General features: G+C 45.2%; 2 protein-coding genes across 2 annotated transcripts; both read right to left on the reverse strand.

Moving 5' to 3' along the window:
* Positions 1 to 608: 608 nt before the first annotated feature.
* On the reverse strand, positions 609 to 3,018 carry LOC118280704 (beta-1,3-galactosyltransferase 5-like). The gene is made up of 2 exons (XM_035601010.2): positions 2,121 to 3,018; positions 609 to 1,790 (listed from the first exon to the last, which is right to left on the reverse strand). The coding sequence occupies exons 1-2, from the start codon at positions 2,839 to 2,841 to the stop codon at positions 1,516 to 1,518; spliced, it is 996 nt and encodes a 331-aa protein (XP_035456903.2). The 5' UTR covers positions 2,842 to 3,018; the 3' UTR covers positions 609 to 1,515.
* Positions 3,019 to 3,652: 634 nt separating this feature from the next.
* On the reverse strand, positions 3,653 to 17,883 carry LOC118280695 (gastrula zinc finger protein XlCGF26.1-like). Its single transcript, XM_050699626.1, has 8 exons — positions 17,697 to 17,883; positions 16,591 to 17,323; positions 16,041 to 16,189; positions 15,470 to 15,594; positions 14,584 to 14,701; positions 14,098 to 14,219; positions 13,596 to 13,733; positions 3,653 to 3,763 (listed from the first exon to the last, which is right to left on the reverse strand). The coding sequence occupies exons 1-8, from the start codon at positions 17,799 to 17,801 to the stop codon at positions 3,727 to 3,729; spliced, it is 1,527 nt and encodes a 508-aa protein (XP_050555583.1). The 5' UTR covers positions 17,802 to 17,883; the 3' UTR covers positions 3,653 to 3,726.
* Positions 17,884 to 18,498: the final 615 nt, after the last annotated feature.

The following is an 18,498-nucleotide window of genomic DNA, read 5'->3' on the forward strand; positions in this document are numbered from 1 at the left end:
ACACTAGGAAGTTCTCCTGTACGTTTAGAAACACAAGTTCACATACACATAGGTAACTGAACCCAGACCGAAACAACAATTTGTGGATCACACAAGGCGTTGCTCCGTGCGGGAATCGAACCCGCTACACGTTACGTGGCAGCCGGTTGCCCAGCCACCACGCCAACCGTGCAGTCTAAAATATAATTATAATATCTATTATTAATTTGTTTTAATAATTTAAAAATATTTTAAATTTAAAGGGATAAGAAATCAAAAACTATTTTTAATCAAGGCACATTTTATTGCGTATTATGTATGTTTAAAAAAAATATTAACAAAAATAGCAAAATAATATAGAATCACATTTAGCTTAATTTTGTAAAATAATATTCACATTAAAACTTAGCATCTAAATTGTATTCCCACCAAAACTATTTCCACATAATACATATAATAAAAAAATATTTTAAGTACCTAACCGCCGTACTCAGAGACATTTCATGATTAAGATAGCTTAAACTATTCCTTAGTAACAATTTTGTTCCACAAACAATTTAAGGTATAGGTAATAATAATTAAATAGGATTAGATTTAGATTTGTGTCGTCTCACTGCAGGGCAAAGGCCTCCACCCTCCTTCCATTCCTCTCTGTTGTTTAAAGCTTTTGGTGGCCGTTTTTTTTTAATTAAATGAAGGAGTAGTAATTAAATGACTCTGAGTACGACGGTATATCTTTGATTTTAATTTAATACGTGTTTGGTATTAATTTTATTTCAATTATCTAATAATACTGTGTGAATAAGTCTAAGAAATTTAAAACAAGTCATTTTCTAATTCTTAAATAATATAACAATTGTATTTAACTTTTCACAATCTTTAAGCTTTGGTTCGTTTAAATATTTTTGTATACATATATTTTCAGAGACCTTCTCCCCGTATATGAATTAAAAAAATCGTAATATCTCTTGTATTGCAGGAGTAGTTAGGCTATGGCGTCCACTTATTTCAGATGGGACATAATTACTTATTGTCCAAAGTCGTTGCTCAACTAGTTTCAAGGCACAACAGTGTTAGAATAGCAAAAATTAATTAGTTCCTTAGGCAACTATTATAATATAAACAGTGCCCTAAAGTGGTTAGCTATCCATCACTCTGGAGATGTTCGCTCTTGAATATATCCTTGTCTGATAAATAATTAGTTTTATTTTATCAACCCACACCTAACAAACACAAGCTTACATATAATCATGTGCAATACCGCCTTATCACTTGTTATTAGCCCTTATTGGTGACTATTTAACATTAAAATACTTTGTAAATATACTATACGTAAATCACTGTGTCCTTACGAACTAAATATTTATATTAAATTTGTTATGACAAGCATATGTAATTATGCAGCATTTATGAAGTACCATACAAGTGGTCTTCATCATCATTCTTTTCCTACTTTTAAAGCATGATGTTAATAAAGAGTGAATCACCCTTAAACTCTTAAAATCACCCCAAGCTTCTAACAGTATATCAAAGTAATTATTCCGAGATCAAGTTCCAAAGATCAGTTATTTGATTTAAACTCATATCTGGGGGACTAAACATAAATTGCTGGATATATTTAGGCCCTAAAGTTTTCAGCTTTTGGATACTTATAGTTGATAATATAAAACTGACTAGTTGTGTGCGAGGTACACCAATTATTTCAGCGATCACTCCCGTTATGTGTACATCGTCAATCCAGAAGTAGGGTAGGGTCTGAGCCACTTTCAGCAACCGAGGGACTACGTCTTGTGAGTATATGATAGCCCAACCTGGAATTAGAGTAATTGAATTTTAATATTACATTATATTTCCAAAAGCATAGGGATTGAGAAACATCATCATATTCATCGTTCTGGCACTGGTTCGCAGTCTGTACCTACTTATGTATATTTTGTATTTCTCAGTCAAGCCAATATAAAATTATTGTTTATGAGAAACAAATGTCTTATACCATATCATAATACATTTATTTCAACTTTAATGTACATAGAACAATAAAACAAATTACTAATTAGTATTATACCAACAGGATAATATCATGTTTTGCACAATTAATCTAAATTATAGAGGAAAATTGTAACATAAATAAATTGACAGACCTGGACAATAGGTAGGATAATATTCCGGCGCATATTCTTTCTCAGTCACCTGCCATTTAGACTTGTGTCGCAAAGCTTTGGTATGTTCACGAACTCGACAAGCAATCAGATCCTTAGCACCCCACGGAGAGAACTCCCTTGCCAGAAACCGCAGCATTTGTGGTGAATTCACCAAAATATCATCATCAGCTTTCAAAACATATTTGACTTTTGGACAATGGTGCACTATCCATTTAAGGCCCATTACATGTTTATAAGTCATATTTCTATACGCATCAATGAAATTCCCTTGAACTATATCCCCATACGACTTACTTTCATTGATTATTTGGTTTGAAATACTAATATTCTCAGATTCCCCGACTAGGAACACCACTTTAGTGGAGTCATGGTTTTTACCCCAGGTTTTACGTATAACCTCTCGGTTTTCATAATTACTTGGGTTTGAAGTTACTATAATCATTAGCAGAAACCCCGCTGTGTAGTTTTCACACGGTTGTGGGTTTATTTTAAAGGTAAAATGGTTAATATCTATCAATTGGGAGTAGTTGTCGTCCGCAACAATTTGTGTCGTGTTATACGGCCCTAGAAGTCTAAATGTTGGGTTTTCAATCTCTATTATTATAGATCCATATTGCGTGTAAATATTATACACTAAAGATACAACACAAAAAGTAAAAAATATCTTGTGAAGAATTACTGTTTCAGCTCCTTCCGCCATACTAGTAACCTAAGTTTAATAGATTTATACGAACGTGTAGGAAGTGATAAATAGTAGCAATTCATTTAAACTAGCACAATATAATTTTTATTTCACCAACTAAAACGAAACAACAAATAAATTATCACTCAACAACTCAACAAGACAACAACAAACAATACTTTCAAGATTATTGACGTTTTAGTTTTTGACAGATTGCGTTTAGTAACTGGATTTTCTTTGTAATAATTATATAAGACACAAAATGCTGTTACTTGAATTGATCAAAGAAACGAATTTTATTTATTTGCAATTAGCAAAAATTGCATAACTTTACAGCCAATATATTATATAGTTAAAGTGTTGAAAATTGACAACACAAAAAAAAGAAATACAATATTTTTAATTACTGAAAACTAATTTATCTTCATCATCATCTTCTCACAAAACCTTAAACATTCACGACATACATACATCCTTCCATCTCGCTGCGAACAATCACACTCTGGTGCAAACGTCAAGAGAACATTGATCATCGTCAATGCTCGAACGAGTGGAGAATTTGCATGCGCGACTGTTCGGGCTGCCGGGACAGACAGTAATAAAGTAAAGCGGTAGTAAAATAAAGCGTGCAAGCACCCGCTTGCGCGCTTTATAATAGTTGGAAGCCATTTGATACATCAATACTAAACGCCGATTCCTTTACCGTTTTCGTAGGAGAAAAGACCTTGGTCCCGGTATGGCGCGGAGGCCCAGAAAAAAAATCTTCTAATTTAAATATGAAAAACATGACTTAACAAGTAACTGTTAATAGAAATAAAAACAATACTTAGGAAGGTATTAATTTATTTATATATTAACACTTCATTTAGTTTATGGTACTTATAATGAAATGGTGAAACATCATTATTCGGAGCGTTTTGGAGATGCACCACCATGGTGTCTGAAACAAAAAAAATAAAACATATAAATACACATACTTAATATCTGCTCTTTTTTCTGTTAGGTACTAGCTACCAAGTTTTGGGTTGATTCAACCCTGCAAGTTAGACAAAGTAATATTGAATGTTTAAGAACATACAAAGCGAGCAGCCATTGAAAGACGAACAGTACCTACCTATTCTCGTAAACTCGTAACTACAATCCTAAGTATAGACTACATTAGGGCAGTCGCCATGTCTGATCATTGCAGACGCAGTGACTGCTCAGACATGGCGACTGTTGAGACATGGCGACTGTTGAGACATGGCGACTGCTCAGACGCAGTGACTGTTCAAACGCAGCGACCGCTCAGACGCATCGACTGTTCAGACGCAGCGACTGCTTAGACGCAGTGACTGTTCAAACGCAGCGACTGTTTAAACAGAGGGACTGTTCAAACGCAGCAACCGCTCAGACGCAGTGACTGTTCAAACGCAGCAACCGCTCAGACGCCGCGACTGTTCACACGCCGCGACCGCTCAAACGCAGAGGCTGTTCAAACGCAGAGGCTGTTCAAACGCAGCAACCGCTCAGACGCAGTGACTGTTCAAACGCAGTGACTGTTCAGACGCCGCGACCGCTCAAACGCAGTGACTGTTCAAACGCAGTGACTGTTCAAACGCAGCAACCGCTCAGACGCAGCGACTGTTCAAACGCAGCAACCGCTCAGACGCAGCGACTGTTCAAACGCAGCGACTGTTCAAACGCAGCGACTGTTCAAACGCAGCAACCGCTCAAACGCAGTGACTGTTCAAACGCAGCAACCGCTCAAAGGCAGTGACTGTTCAAACGCAGCGACCGCTCAAACGCAGTGACTGTTCAAACGCAGCAACCGCTCAGACGCAGTGACTGTTCAAACGCAGCAACCGCTCAGACGCAGTGACTGTTCAAACGCAGAGACTGTTTACACGCCGCGACCGCTCAAACGCAGAGGCTGTTTAAACACAGTAACCGTTTAAACGCAGAGACTGTTTAAACAGAGGGACCGCTCAAACGCAGCGACCGCTCAGACGCAGCGACTGTTCAGACGCAGCGACCGCTCAAACACAGTGACTGTTCAATCGCAGCGACCGCTCAAACACAGTGACTGTTCAATCGCAGAGACTGTTCAAACGCAGCGACCGCTCAGACGCAGCGACTGTTCAAACGCAGCGACTGTTCAAACGCAGCGACCGCTCAGACGCAGCGACTGTTCAAACGCAGCGACCGCTCAAACGCAGAGGCTGTTTAAACACAGTAACCGTTCAAACGCAGCGACTGTTCAAACGCAGCGACCGCTCAGACGCAGTGACTGTTCAAACGCAGCGACCGCTCAGACGCAGTGAATGTTCAAACGCAGCGACTGTTCAAACGCAGCGACCGCTCAGACGCCGCGACTGTTCACACGCCGCGACCGCTCAAACGCAGACTGTTCAAACGCAGCGACCGCTCAGACGCAGCGACTGTTCAAACGCAGCGACCGCTCAAACGCAGCGACTGTTCAAACGCAGCGACTGTTCAAACGCAGCGACTGTTCAAACGCAGCGACCGCTCAGACGCAGTGACTGTTCAAACGCAGCGACCGCTCAGACGCAGTGACTGTTCAAACGCAGCGACTGTTCAAACGCAGCGACTGTTCAAACGCAGCGACTGTTCAAACGCAGCGACCGCTCAAACGCAGAGACTGTTCAAACGCAGCGACCGTTCAAACGCAGCGACTGTTCAAACGCAGCGACCGCTCAAACGCAGCGACTGTTCAAACGCAGCAACCGCTCAGACGCAGCGACTGTTCAAACGCAGCAACCGCTCAGACGCAGCGACTGTTCAAACGCAGTGACTGTTCAAACGCAGCGACCGCTCAAACGCAGTGACTGTTCAAACGCAGCAACCGCTCAGACGCAGCGACTGTTCAAACGCAGCAACCGCTCAGACGCAACGACTGGTCAAACGCAACGACTGTTCAAACGCAGAGACTGTTAAACAGAGCGACCGCTCAGACGCAGTGACTGTGCAAACGCAGCGACCGCTCAGACGCCGCGACTGTTCACACGCCGCGACCGCTCAAACGCAGAGGCTGTTTAAACACAGTAACCGTTCAAACGCAGCGGCCGCTCAAACGCAGTGACTGTTCAAACGCAGCAACCGCTCAGACGCAGCGACTGTTCAAACGCAGCGACCGCTCAAACGCAGTGACTGTTCAAACGCAGTGACTGTTCAAACGCAGCGACCGCTCAAACGCAGCGACTGTTCAAACGCAGCGACCGCTCAAACGCAGTGACTGTTCAAACGCAGCGACCGCTCAAACGCAGTGACTGTTCAAACGCAGCAACCGCTCAGACGCAGCGACTGTTCAAACGCAGCAACCGCTCAGACGCAGTGACTGTTCAAACGCAGTGACTGTTCAGACGCCGCGACCGCTCAAACGCAGTGACTGTTCAAACGCAGCAACCGCTCAGACGCAGCGACTGTTCAAACGCAGCGACCGCTCAGACGCAGCGACTGTTCAAACGCAGAGACTGTTCAAACGCAGCAACCGCTCAAACGCAGCGACTGTTCAAACGCAGCAACCGCTCAGACGCAGCGACTGTTCAAACGCAGCGACCGCTCAGACGCAGCGACTGTTCAAACGCAGCGACTGTTCAAACGCAGCGACCGCTCAAACGCAGAGACTGTTCAAACGCAGCGACCGTTCAAACGCCGCGACTGTTCAAACGCAGCGACCGCTCAGACGCAGCGACTGTTCAAACGCAGCAACCGCTCAGACGCAGCGACTGTTCAAACGCAGCAACCGCTCAGACGCAACGACTGGTCAAACGCAGTGACTGTTCAAACGCAGCAACCGCTCAGACGCCGCGACCGCTCAAACGCAGTGACGGTTCAAACGCAGCAACCGCTCAGACGCCGCGACCGCTCAAACGCAGCGACTGTTCAAACGCAGCAACCGCTCAGACGCCGCGACCGCTCAAACGCAGTGACTGTTCAAACGCAGCAACCGCTCAGACGCAGCGACTGTTCAAACGCAGCAACCGCTCAGACGCAACGACTGGTCAAACGCAACGACTGTTCAAACGCAGAGACTGTTAAACAGAGCGACCGCTCAAACGCAGCGACCGCTCAGACGCCGCGACTGTTCACACGCCGCGACCGCTCAAACGCAGAGGCTGTTTAAACACAGTAACCGTTCAAACGCAGCGACCGCTCAAACGCAGTGACTGTTCAAACGCAGCAACCGCTCAGACGCAGTGACTGTTCAAACGCAGTGACTGTTCAGACGCCGCGACCGCTCAAACGCAGTGACTGTTCAAACGCAGCAACCGCTCAGACGCAGCGACTGTTCAAACGCAGCAACCGCTCAGACGCAACGACTGTTCAAACGCAGAGACTGTTTAAACAGAGGGACTGTTCAAACGCAGCAACCGCTCAGACGCAGTGACTGTTCAAACGCAGCAACCGCTCAGACGCAGCGACTGTTCAAACGCAGCGACCGCTCAGACGCCGCGACTGTTCAAACGCAGAGACTGTTTAAACAGAGGGACTGTTCAAACGCCGCGACCGCTCAACGCAGTGACTGTTCAAACGCAGCGACTGTTCAAACGCAGCGACCGCTCAAACGCAGTGACTGTTCAAACGCAGCGACCGCTCAGACGCAGCGACTGTTCAAACGCAGTGACTGTTCAAACGCAGTGACTGTTCAAACGCAGCAACCGCTCAGACGCAGCGACTGTTCAAACGCAGCGACCGCTCAGACGCAGCGACTGTTCAAACGCAGAGACTGTTTAAACAGAGGGACTGTTCAAACGCAGCGACCGCTCAGACGCAGTGAATGTTCAAACGCAGCGACTGTTCAAACGCAGCGACCGCTCAAACGCAGTGACTGTTCAAACGCAGCGACCGCTCAGACGCAGCAACTGTTCAAACGCAGTGACTGTTCAAACGCCGTGACTGTTCAAACGCAGCAACTGTTCAAACGCAGCGACTGTTCAAACGCTGCGACCGCTCAGACGCAGTGACTGTTCAAACGCAGTGACTGTTCAAACGCAGCGACCGCTCAGACGCCGCGACTGTTCAAACGCAGCAACCGCTCAAACGCAGTGACTGTTCAAACGCAGCGACTGTTCAAACGCAGCGACCGCTCAGACGCCGCGACTGTTCACACGCCGCGACCGCTCAAACGCAGAGGCTGTTCAAACACAGTAACCGTTTAAACGCCGCGACTGTTCAAACGCAGCGACCGCTCAGACGCCGCGACTATTCACACGCAGCAACCGCTCAGACGCAGCGACTGTTCAAACGCAGCAACCGCTCAGACGCAACGACTGGTCAAACGCAACGACTGTTCAAACGCAGAGACTGTTAAACAGAGCGACCGCTCAGACGCAGTGACTGTTCACACGCCGCGACCGCTCAAACGCAGAGGCTGTTTAAACACAGTAACCGTTCAAACGCAGCGACCGCTCAAACGCAGCGACTGTTCAAACGCAGCAACCGCTCAGACGCAGTGACTGTTCAAACGCAGCAACCGCTCAGACGCAGCGACTGTTCAAACGCAGCAACCGCTCAGACGCAGCGACTGTTCAAACGCAGAGACTGTTTAAACAGAGGGACTGTTCAAACGCAGCAACCGCTCAAACGCAGTGACTGTTCAAACGCAGCGACCGCTCAGACGCAGCGACTGTTCAAACGCAGAGACTGTTCAAACGCAGCAACCGCTCAGACGCAGTGACTGTTCAAACGCAGAGATTGTTCACACGCCGCGACCGCTCAAACGCAGAGGCTGTTTAAACACAGTAACCGTTTAAACGCAGAGACTGTTTAAACAGAGGGACCGCTCAAAGGCAGCGACCGCTCAGATGCAGCGACTGTTCAAACGCAGCGACCGCTCAGACACCGTGACTGTTCAAACAGAGCGACCGCTCAAAGGCAGTGACGGTTCAAACGCAGAGACTGTTCAAACGCAGCGACCGCTTAGACGCAGCGACTGTTCAAACGTAGTGACTGTTCAAACGCAGCAACCGCTCAGACGCAGTGACTGTTCAAACGCAGCGACCGCTCAGACGCAGCGACTGTTCAAACGCCGCGACCGCTCAAACGCAGTGACTGTTCAAACGCAGCAACCGCTCAGACGCCGCGACTGTTCAAACGCAGAGGCTGTTTAAACACAGTAACCGTTCAAACGCCGCGACTGTTCAAACGCAGCGACCGCTCAGACGCAGCGACTGTTCAAACGCAGCAACCGCTCAGACGCAATGACTGTTCAAACCCAGAGACTGTTAAACAGAGGGACCGCTCAAAGGCAGTGACTGTTCAAACGCAGCAACCGCTCAGACGCGGCGACTGTTCAAACGCAGCAACCGCTCAGACGCAGCAACCGCTCAAACGCAGTGACTGTTCAAACGCAGCGACCGCTCAGACGCAGCGACTGTTCAAACGCAGCAACCGCTCAGACGCAGCGACTGTTCAAACGCAGCGACCGCTCAGACGCAGCGACCGCTCAAACGCAGTGACTGTTCAAACGCAGCGACCGCTCAAACACAGTGACTGTTCAAACGCAGCGACCGCTCAGACGCAGCGACTGTTCAAACGCAGCGACCGCTCAGACGCCGCGACTGTTAACACGCCGCGACCGTTCAAACGCAGAGGCTGTTTAAACACAGTAACCGTTCAAACGCAGAGACTGTGCAAACGCCGCGACCGCTCAAACGCAGTGACTGTTCAAACGCAGCAACCGCTCAGACGCAGCGACTGTTCAAACGCAGCAACCGCTCAGACGCAGTGACTGTTCAAACGCAGTGACTGTTCAGACGCAGCGACCGCTCAAACGCAGTGACTGTTCAAACGCAGCAACCGCTCAGACGCAGCGACTGTTCAAACGCAGCAACCGCTCAGACGCAGCGACTGTTCAAACGCAGAGACTGTTTAAACAGAGGGACTGTTCAAACGCAGCAACCGCTCAAACGCAGTGACTGTTCAAACGCAGCAACCGCTCAAACGCAGTGACTGTTCAAACGCAGCGACCGCTCAAACGCAGCGACTGTTCAAACGCAGCGACTGTTCAAACGCAGTGACTGTTCAAACGCAGCGACCGCTCAAACGCAGCGACCGCTCAAACGCAGCGACTGTTCAAACGCAGCGACCGCTCAAACGCAGCGACTGTTCAAACGCAGTGACTGTTCAAACGCAGCGACCGCTCAAACGCAGCGACCGCTCAAACGCAGCGACTGTTCAAACGCAGCGACTGTTCAAACGCAGTTATTGTTTAAACGCTGCGACCGCTGCGACCGCTTAGACGCAGCGACTGTTCAAACGCAGCGACTGTTCAAACGCAGCAACCGCTCAAACGCAGTGACTGTTCAAACGCAGCGACCGCTCAGACGCCGCGACTGTTCAAACAGAGCGACCGCTCAGACGCAGCGACTGTTCAAACGCAGCGACTGTTCAAAAGCAGCGACTGTTCAAACGCAGTGACTGTTCAAACGCAGCGACCGCTCAAACGCAGCGACTGTTCAAACGCAGTGACTGTTCAAACGCAGCGACCGCTCAGACGCAGTGACTGTTCAAACGCAGCAACCGCTCAAACGCAGTGACTGTTCAAACGCAGCGACCGCTCAGACGCCGCGACTGTTCAAACAGAGCGACCGCTCAGACGCAGCGACTGTTCAAACGCAGTGACTGTTCAAACGCAGTGACCACTCAAACGCAGCGCCTGTTCAAACGCAGTGATTGTTTAAACGCTGCGACCGCTTAAACGCTGCGACCGCTCAGACGCAGCGACTGTTCAAACGCAGCGACTGTTCAAACGCAGCGACTGTTCAAACGCAGCGACTGTTCAAACGCAGCGACCGCTCAAACGCAGCGACTGTTCAAACGCAGTGACTGTTCAAACGCAGTGACCACTCAAACGCAGTGCCTGTTCAAACACGGCGACCGCTCAAACGCAGTGACTGTTCAAACGCAGCGACCGCTCAAACGCAGCGACCGCTCAAACGCAGCGACTGTTCAAACGCAGTGATTGTTTAAACGCTGCGACCGCTTAAACGCAGCGACCGCTCAAACGCAGCGACTGTTCAAACGCAGCGACTGTTCAAACGCAGTGATTGTTTAAACGCTGCGACCGCTTAAACGCTGCGACCGCTTAGACGCAGCGACTGTTCAAACGCAGCGACTGTTCAAACGCAGCAACCGCTCAAACGCAGTGACTGTTCAAACGCAGCGACCGCTCAGACGCCGCGACTGTTCAAACAGAGCGACCGCTCAGACGCAGCGACTGTTCAAACGCAGTGACTGTTCAAACGCAGTGACCACTCAAACGCAGCGCCTGTTCAAACACGGCGACCGCTCAAACGCAGCGACTGTTCAAACGCAGCGACTGTTCAAACGCAGTGATTGTTTAAACGCTGCGACCGCTTAAACGCTGCGACCGCTTAGACGCAGCGACTGTTCAAACGCAGCGACTGTTCAAACGCAGCGACCGCACAAACGCAGCGACTGTTCAAACGCAGCGACTGTTCAAACGCAGCGACCGCTCAGACGCAGCGACTGTTCAAACGCAGCGACCGCTCAAACGCAGCGACTGTTCAAACGCAGTGACTGTTCAAAAGCAGCGACTGTTCAAACGCAGTGACTGTTCAAACGCAGCGACCGCTCAAACGCAGTGACTGTTCAAACGCAGCGACTGTTCAAACGCAGTGACCACTCAAACGCAGCGCCTGTTCAAACACGGCGACCGCTCAAACGCAGTGACTGTTCAAACGCAGCGACCGCTCAAACGCAGCGACCGCTCAAACGCAGCGCCTGTTCAAACACGGCGACCGCTCAAACGCAGTGACTGTTCAAACGCAGCGACCGCTCAAACGCAGCGACCGCTCAAACGCAGCGACCGCTCAAACGCAGCGACTGTTCAAACGCAGTGATTGTTTAAACGCTGCGACCGCTTAAACGCTGCGACCGCTTAGACGCAGCGACTGTTCAAACGCAGTGACTGTTCAAACGCAGCGACTGTTCAAACGCAGCGACTGTTCAAACGCAGCGACTGTTCAAACGCAGCGACTGTTCAAACGCAGCGACCGCTCAAACGCAGCGACTGTTCAAACGCAGAGACTGTTCAAACGCAGCGACTGTTCAAACGCAGTGACTGTTCAAACGCCGCGACCGCTCAGACGCAGCGACTGTTCAAACGCAGCGACTGTTCAAACGCAGTGACTGTTCAAACGCAGAGACTGTTCAAACGCAGCGACTGTTCAAACGCAGTGACTGTTCAAACGCAGTGACTGTTCAAACGCAGCGACTGTTCAAACGCAGTGACTGTTCAAACGCAGTGACTGTTCACACGCCGCGACCGCTCAAACGCAGTGACTGTTCAAACGCAGTGACTGTTCAAACGCAGCGACTGTTCAAACGCAGCGACTGTTCAAACGCAGCGACTGTTCAAACGCAGTGACTGTTCAAACGCAGCGACTGTTCAAACGCAGTGACTGTTCAAACGCAGTGACTGTTCACACGCCGCGACCGCTCAAACGCAGAGACTGTTCAAACGCAGTGATTGTTCAAACGCTGCGACCGCTTTGACGCAGCGACTGCTCAAACACGGCGACTCAAACGCAGCGACTGTTCAAACGCAGTGACTGTTCAAACGCTGCGACCGCTTAGACGCAGCGACTGTTCAAACAGAGCGACCGCTCAGACGCAGCGACTGTTCAAACGCAGTGACTGTTCAAACGCAGTGACCACTCAAACGCAGCGCCTGTTCAAACACGGCGACCGCTCAAACGCAGTGACTGTTCAAACGCAGCGACCGCTCAAACGCAGCGACTGTTCAAACGCAGCGACTGTTCAAACGCAGTGATTGTTTAAACGCTGAGACCGCTTAGACGCAGCGACTGTTTAAACGCAGCGACTGTTCAAACGCAGCGACTGTTCAAACGCAGCGACTGTTCAAACGCAGCGACTGTTCAAACGCAGCGACTGTTCAAATGCAGCGACTGTTCAAACGCAGCGACCGCACAAACGCAGCGACTGTTCAAACGCAGAGACTGTTTAAACACAGCAACCGCTCAGACGCAGTGACTGTTCAAACGCAGCGACTGTTGAAACGCAGTGACTGTTCAAACGCAGCGACCGCTCAGACGCAGTGACTGTTCAAACGCAGCGACTGTTCAAACACCGCGACCGCTTAGACGCAGCGACTGTTCAAACGCAGTGACTGTTCAAACGCAGCGACTGTTCAAACGCCGCGACCGCTCAGACGCAGCAACTGTTCAAACGCAGTGACTGTTCAAACGCCGTGACTGTTCAAACGCAGCGACTGTTCAAACGCTGCGACCGCTCAGAAGCAGTGACTGTTCAAACGCAGCGACTGTTCAAACGCAGCGACTGTTCAAACGCCGCGACCGCTCAGACGCAGCAACTGTTCAAACGCAGTGACTGTTCAAACGCCGTGACTGTTCAAACGCAGCGACTGTTCAAACGCTGCGACCGCTCAGAAGCAGTGACTGTTCAAACGCAGCGACTGTTCAAACGCCGCGACCGCTCAGACGCAGCAACTGTTCAAACGCAGTGACTGTTCAAACGCCGTGACTGTTCAAACGCAGTGACTGTTCAAACGCCGCGACCGCTCAACGCAGTGACTGTTCAAACGCAGCGACTGTTCAAACGCCGCGACCGCTCAGACGCAGCGACTGTTCAAACGCAGCGACTGTTCAAACGCAGTGACTGTTCAAACTCAGCGACCGCTCAGACACAGCGACTGCTCACTTGATGTTTTTATAACCAGTTCAGAATTATTTTTACCAAAACAGTATTTTTTTATTTATTTATACCTTTTTAAATGTCGTAGCAGCGTGCTTCTCTGTATATATCTCTTGCCGCATCGAGTACAAGCGTGGCTCTTCTCACCGCTATGGGAACTCATATGGATCTTTACATTAAACTTCTTTGCAAACGTTTTGTTGCATATACTGTAGATAAAGATAATTATTATAGGTAGGTAAATATATATTATGGTATATTTTGACCGCCATAGTCGTGTAAACAAGCCAAAAAACATAGGACAGACTTTTTAAAGTAAACAGACTTTTTTTTATTTCTTTCGATAATTATCCTCTAATAATTCTTCTAACTAGCTTCTATCTAAAGCCGCGTTAAATAAGCATTCAAACAGAACTAACTTTATTCATCTTGCCGGGTCCCATTTTCAACGCAAGGCAAATTATTTTGGTGTTAAAGACTAAATTGCATTGCATATTATATACCAACGCCGAATTTTAACCTAACGATAGTACTAGTAGTACACTTGATGAAAAGCTCGTATATCATAGTTACCTGCAAGAATAAGGTTTGACTCCAGAATGCATCCGATGGTGGTACTTCAGTTGATCAGCACTAGCGAGTATTTTACCGCAGAAGTCGCACAGAAACTCTTTTTCTTTGTTTATGCCATGCTCCTGAAATAAGATAATTTTATTTAGGATGATTTTCCACCAGAGACGTGCTATGCTACGTTACTGTAAATGCGTTTGGGTTCCACCAATCATATTTATTGGTACACTTGGCTTAGCACTGGTGGAAACGGATTCAACTAAGATACGTTTGTTATATGCAAAGATGCGTGCTATGGATGCGTACTATGGATTCGTTCTTTGGATGCGTACTTTGGATGCGTGCTATGGATGCGTGCTATAGATGCGTACTATGGATGTGTCCTATGGATGGTTGCTATGAATGTGCCCCAGAGACGCTCGGCAGTGATGTAGCTATGTGCAGAAACACCATAATATTTTATTAGAAAAATAAGATTTATGAAATCACCTCCAAATGCAGAGCGAGGCTGTTGGCACTATCGCACTTGTGTTCACAATGTACACAAATATAACGCTTCACGCTTGACGACTGTGGGTGTTTCAAACTCTTGTGGGCTGACAGATATCTGCAATTTTTTAAATATCGAGAAATATTTTTTTTATTTATTCTGTTGAAATCATTATAAGTGTCAGAGACTCATGTTTTGGCACGAATAGGCTGGCTCGTCTGCAGTGGTACCTTCAATGAAAATTGGCGTGAAACAATGCTTGCATATGTTTAGTCGTGTGAGTGAAGTTACTGGAGACCAAATCCAGTGCCGGCGTAAGGGGGGCGATGGCCCAGGGCGACAAATTCTGAGGGGCGCCAAAAAAATTAAAAACTACTACTAACACTTGATAATGCTTCCCTCAAGTGGGCGCCACAATATTTTCGCCCGAGGTGTCAGTGGCTCTCACGCCGGCACTGACCAAATAACCCCTGCTGCCCTCTGATTTCCAATTCCTAACTACATAGAAAGGCAGCAATCACTTTTATAACTACTACATTGGTGTTGCTGTGTGGCATGGTGATGAGTGGCGTTGATCGCTTACCATCAGGTTATCCGTCTGCTCATTTATCTCAGTAACATCATGCCTTTTATCCCCGAAGGGGTAGGCAGAGGTGCATATTAATATACAATGTTTAATGAGATTTTTCACCATTCGTGTTATAAGTCTCATGTAATAGGGGGTAAGACTATTCCCATATACTGGGCATAATTTCAGACTCCGTGCTACTACTGAGAAATTTTCGAAATACCGAAAAAAGCCCAATAATACTTTGCAAGACCCGGGAATCGCTCCCGAGACCCTATGTCATTCGCCTCTTATTTAGTTTAAAACATGCTATTTACCTGGCCATATGGAAGGCATGTCCACAAATATCACAGACATAGGGTTTCAGTCCAGTGTGGATGTTCTGATGCTGTTCATACCAAGTCTTCACGTGGAAACCCACGCCACATTTGTCACAAGTGTACTGGAAATTAGAAAATTGGGAATTATTAATCTTCATCATCAGCTGCAAAGTTAGGCTGTAGTAAGCCCACTGCTGAGAAAAGGCCTCTTCTCACATGGAGAAGGATAAATCACCATACTTGCTTAAGGTAGATACCAACTTGACACTTATAATTGCTGGTTTCCTCACGATCAACTGGGTTTTTTTCAGTATTTTCGAAAATATCTCAGTAATAGAATATAATCTAGAGAGACGTCGAGCGACTCTATGAAAAATTTCCCAACACCTCACCCCTCACATTTTGGTACACATCACACTCAGACCCGAAAACATAATTTGTGGATCCCATAAAGAGTTGCTGGTTGCCCAGCCACCGTAGCAACCATGTAGTCATTATTTACCCTGTTGAACAGTAATACATGACACCACCACAACCATGCATTTGATCTGTATACAGCAATACATACCTTATAGACATTCAGATGTCTATTCTCATGTTCCTTCAAAGCTCCTTGGTACACAGTACTGTACCCACACTTGTAGGAACACTGAAGTCTTACACCATTATGTACCCTGGAGTGTCGGATGATCTCTGGAACCGTTTTATAGGTTCTACCTGTTGAATAATTAGTTTTATCATTAGTCTGCATTTCAATGGCTACAAGGAAGCATTATTAAGATTAAGAGTACTGATAGGCTATAATCCCCACACTTGGCAGAAGATTTGGGGATTATGGGAGTCATAGAATACTTTAGCTATCTTGCTACTTGTCTCATTGGCTGGTTGCCGTATTTTGAGACAAATGTCAGCAATAAAATTTTGACTTTTTATAAAAAATTGTACTGCCTGCTGCGCTATGTGATATGGGTTAGTTTCTGGTCTGTAACAATTATTTGTGTGATGCACAGATGGTTTTGGGTCTAGGTGGAAGACTTTGTTTTAGTCATACAAATTATGATTTAGGATAAATAGCTAGTATGGGGCCAGCTATGTTAAAATAAAACTGTTGTACTCACCACAAAGTTTACAAATCAAAGGTCTCTCATCAACATGAATAGCAACATGTTTTATTATATCTTTCTTAATATTACATGTATGCTCACATGTTTTACAACTGTATGTAATATTTCCATCTAAATTACATTCAGAATAATTCACAGCTGTATTTTTAACCTTTTTCAAATGCTCATTATGGTAATGCTGTATAAGGCTGTTCTGGGATTCAAAAATACTCAAACATGATAAACAAGTAAATTGTTTTATATTATCTGTGGAACTATTTGAATTATTTGACAGTTCTTCATTAGTCTTTTGTTTTAACTTCTTTTTTGTTTTTATTTTTTTATTGGGTTCTTGACTGTCTTCTTCTTTTTTTAAAGTTGCCAGTGTTAATTCATCGTTAGAACTGTAATGGCAATCTTGAATGTCATCTATGGAATCCTCTTGTTTTAAATTTTCACATTTATCTATGTTTTCAATTTCTTTTATGTTTGTTCCCGCTACCTCACAATAGGTAGTGTCCTCAGTTTTAACATAATTATTCTCACAAAATACAATATCAGTCTTTTCATCTTTAGAATCTATATTAGTTTGTAAATTAGAATAAAATTCTTGTAAACATCCATTTTTTAAATAAGATTTTAATTTGGCCTCACTTTCTTGAATACTTAAACAAAATTCATACAATTCTGTAGTTTTAATTGAACATTCTTTACATATTTGTTTTGGCAAAGAACTGTCTGTTGATATCTGAAATAGAAGAAACAATACATTTGAAATTCAATAACTTTATTAGTGAATAATTTAGTACCAAAAACTTTATTCAGCTTGTTTAAATAGGAAGTATTAGCAAGTGCAGCACAATAATATGGATCCCCACTCGCAAGACGGATGGAAGACCTATAAAAGTCGTAGGGAGCCGCCGGATGTATATAATGCTTCCAATCAGCCGACCTAGACGTAATTGGCGGCTTATGCTTAGCACAGTGGACGTCTTGTGTTTGATATGATGATGATGAGAATAGAAATTAAAGTTATCAGTCAGGAGTATTCTTACGGGATCTAAAGTTAATTAAAAAAATATATTAAAAAAGTTAAATGCTTGTTAACAAAACAAACTTACTTCAATCGTTAGGAATGTTCGAATTTTAAAAAGTATTTCATTTTCTTGGACGTTTTGCATATTTTGATCAGAAACTTTTAAACAAATTCTGCACAAATTGTTCATATTTAACAGATATTTTATATAAATTTATGACAAAATAAAATTAAATACAACGTAAAGATCGAGTTTCATCTCACACTGTTTTCAAACAATCGTAAACAGTGTAATTCCAATTAAAGAATTTCAATAAATTAAAATTCAGCATTTGAAATATTTGTTGTCTCTTTTTTCCTTACTAAGTTCAGGTGAGATAGAAGAAGAGTAATGTGTATACTGGACAAATGGAATACTGGAACGCAAAGGATTTGACATTACACAAATGTTACCATCAGTTAAATTAAACTACCCCATTATTTTATAAAATATTATTTTTATTAATCGGGATTCAGATGCCCAAAATATTTGTACGCTTCCAAGCATACACGACGCACTGTTATTCGTTTCAAAATTGTCTAATTTAGAATTATTTTAAATAAATGCTTTGACTTGAGATTAACACCTTTATCTTTATACTCGTGTTAACAAATAAAAATAATTTTGATTTTCCTATTGGTAATATTGATTTTAATACTGTTGATTTTCAGGAATCAACCGATTGATGAATCATCGGTTGATGTTTGGTAATTACTATTATAATAGCGTCACTATAACTTTTCAGTGATACGCCATTGAAGGAAATGACATAGTATTGTAATGGAACTATCGTACATAATGAAATTACAAATAAATGAATCACTAACTTACTTTATAACCTTAATTT

The sequence above is a fragment of the Spodoptera frugiperda genome, chromosome 16 (assembly GCF_023101765.2).
Source record: "Spodoptera frugiperda isolate SF20-4 chromosome 16, AGI-APGP_CSIRO_Sfru_2.0, whole genome shotgun sequence".
In the NCBI taxonomy this organism is placed as follows: domain Eukaryota; kingdom Metazoa; phylum Arthropoda; class Insecta; order Lepidoptera; family Noctuidae; genus Spodoptera; species Spodoptera frugiperda.

Bases quoted from the DNA above. Each gene is read 5' to 3' on its own strand.
- LOC118280704 (XM_035601010.2), bottom strand. From the start codon at position 2,841: ATGGCGGAAGGAGCTGAAACAGTAATTCTTCACAAGATATTTTTTACT. The intron at 1,791-2,120 runs GTCTGTCAATTT...CTCTAATTCCAG, and splicing joins TTATCCTACCTATTGTCCAG to GTTGGGCTATCATATACTCA.
- LOC118280695 (XM_050699626.1), bottom strand. From the start codon at position 17,801: ATGAACAATTTGTGCAGAATTTGTTTAAAAGTTTCTGATCAAAATATG. The intron at 17,324-17,696 runs GTAAGTTTGTTT...CTTCTATTTCAG, and splicing joins GAACATTCCTAACGATTGAA to ATATCAACAGACAGTTCTTT. The intron at 16,190-16,590 runs GTGAGTACAACA...ATTATTCAACAG, and splicing joins TTTGATTTGTAAACTTTGTG to GTAGAACCTATAAAACGGTT.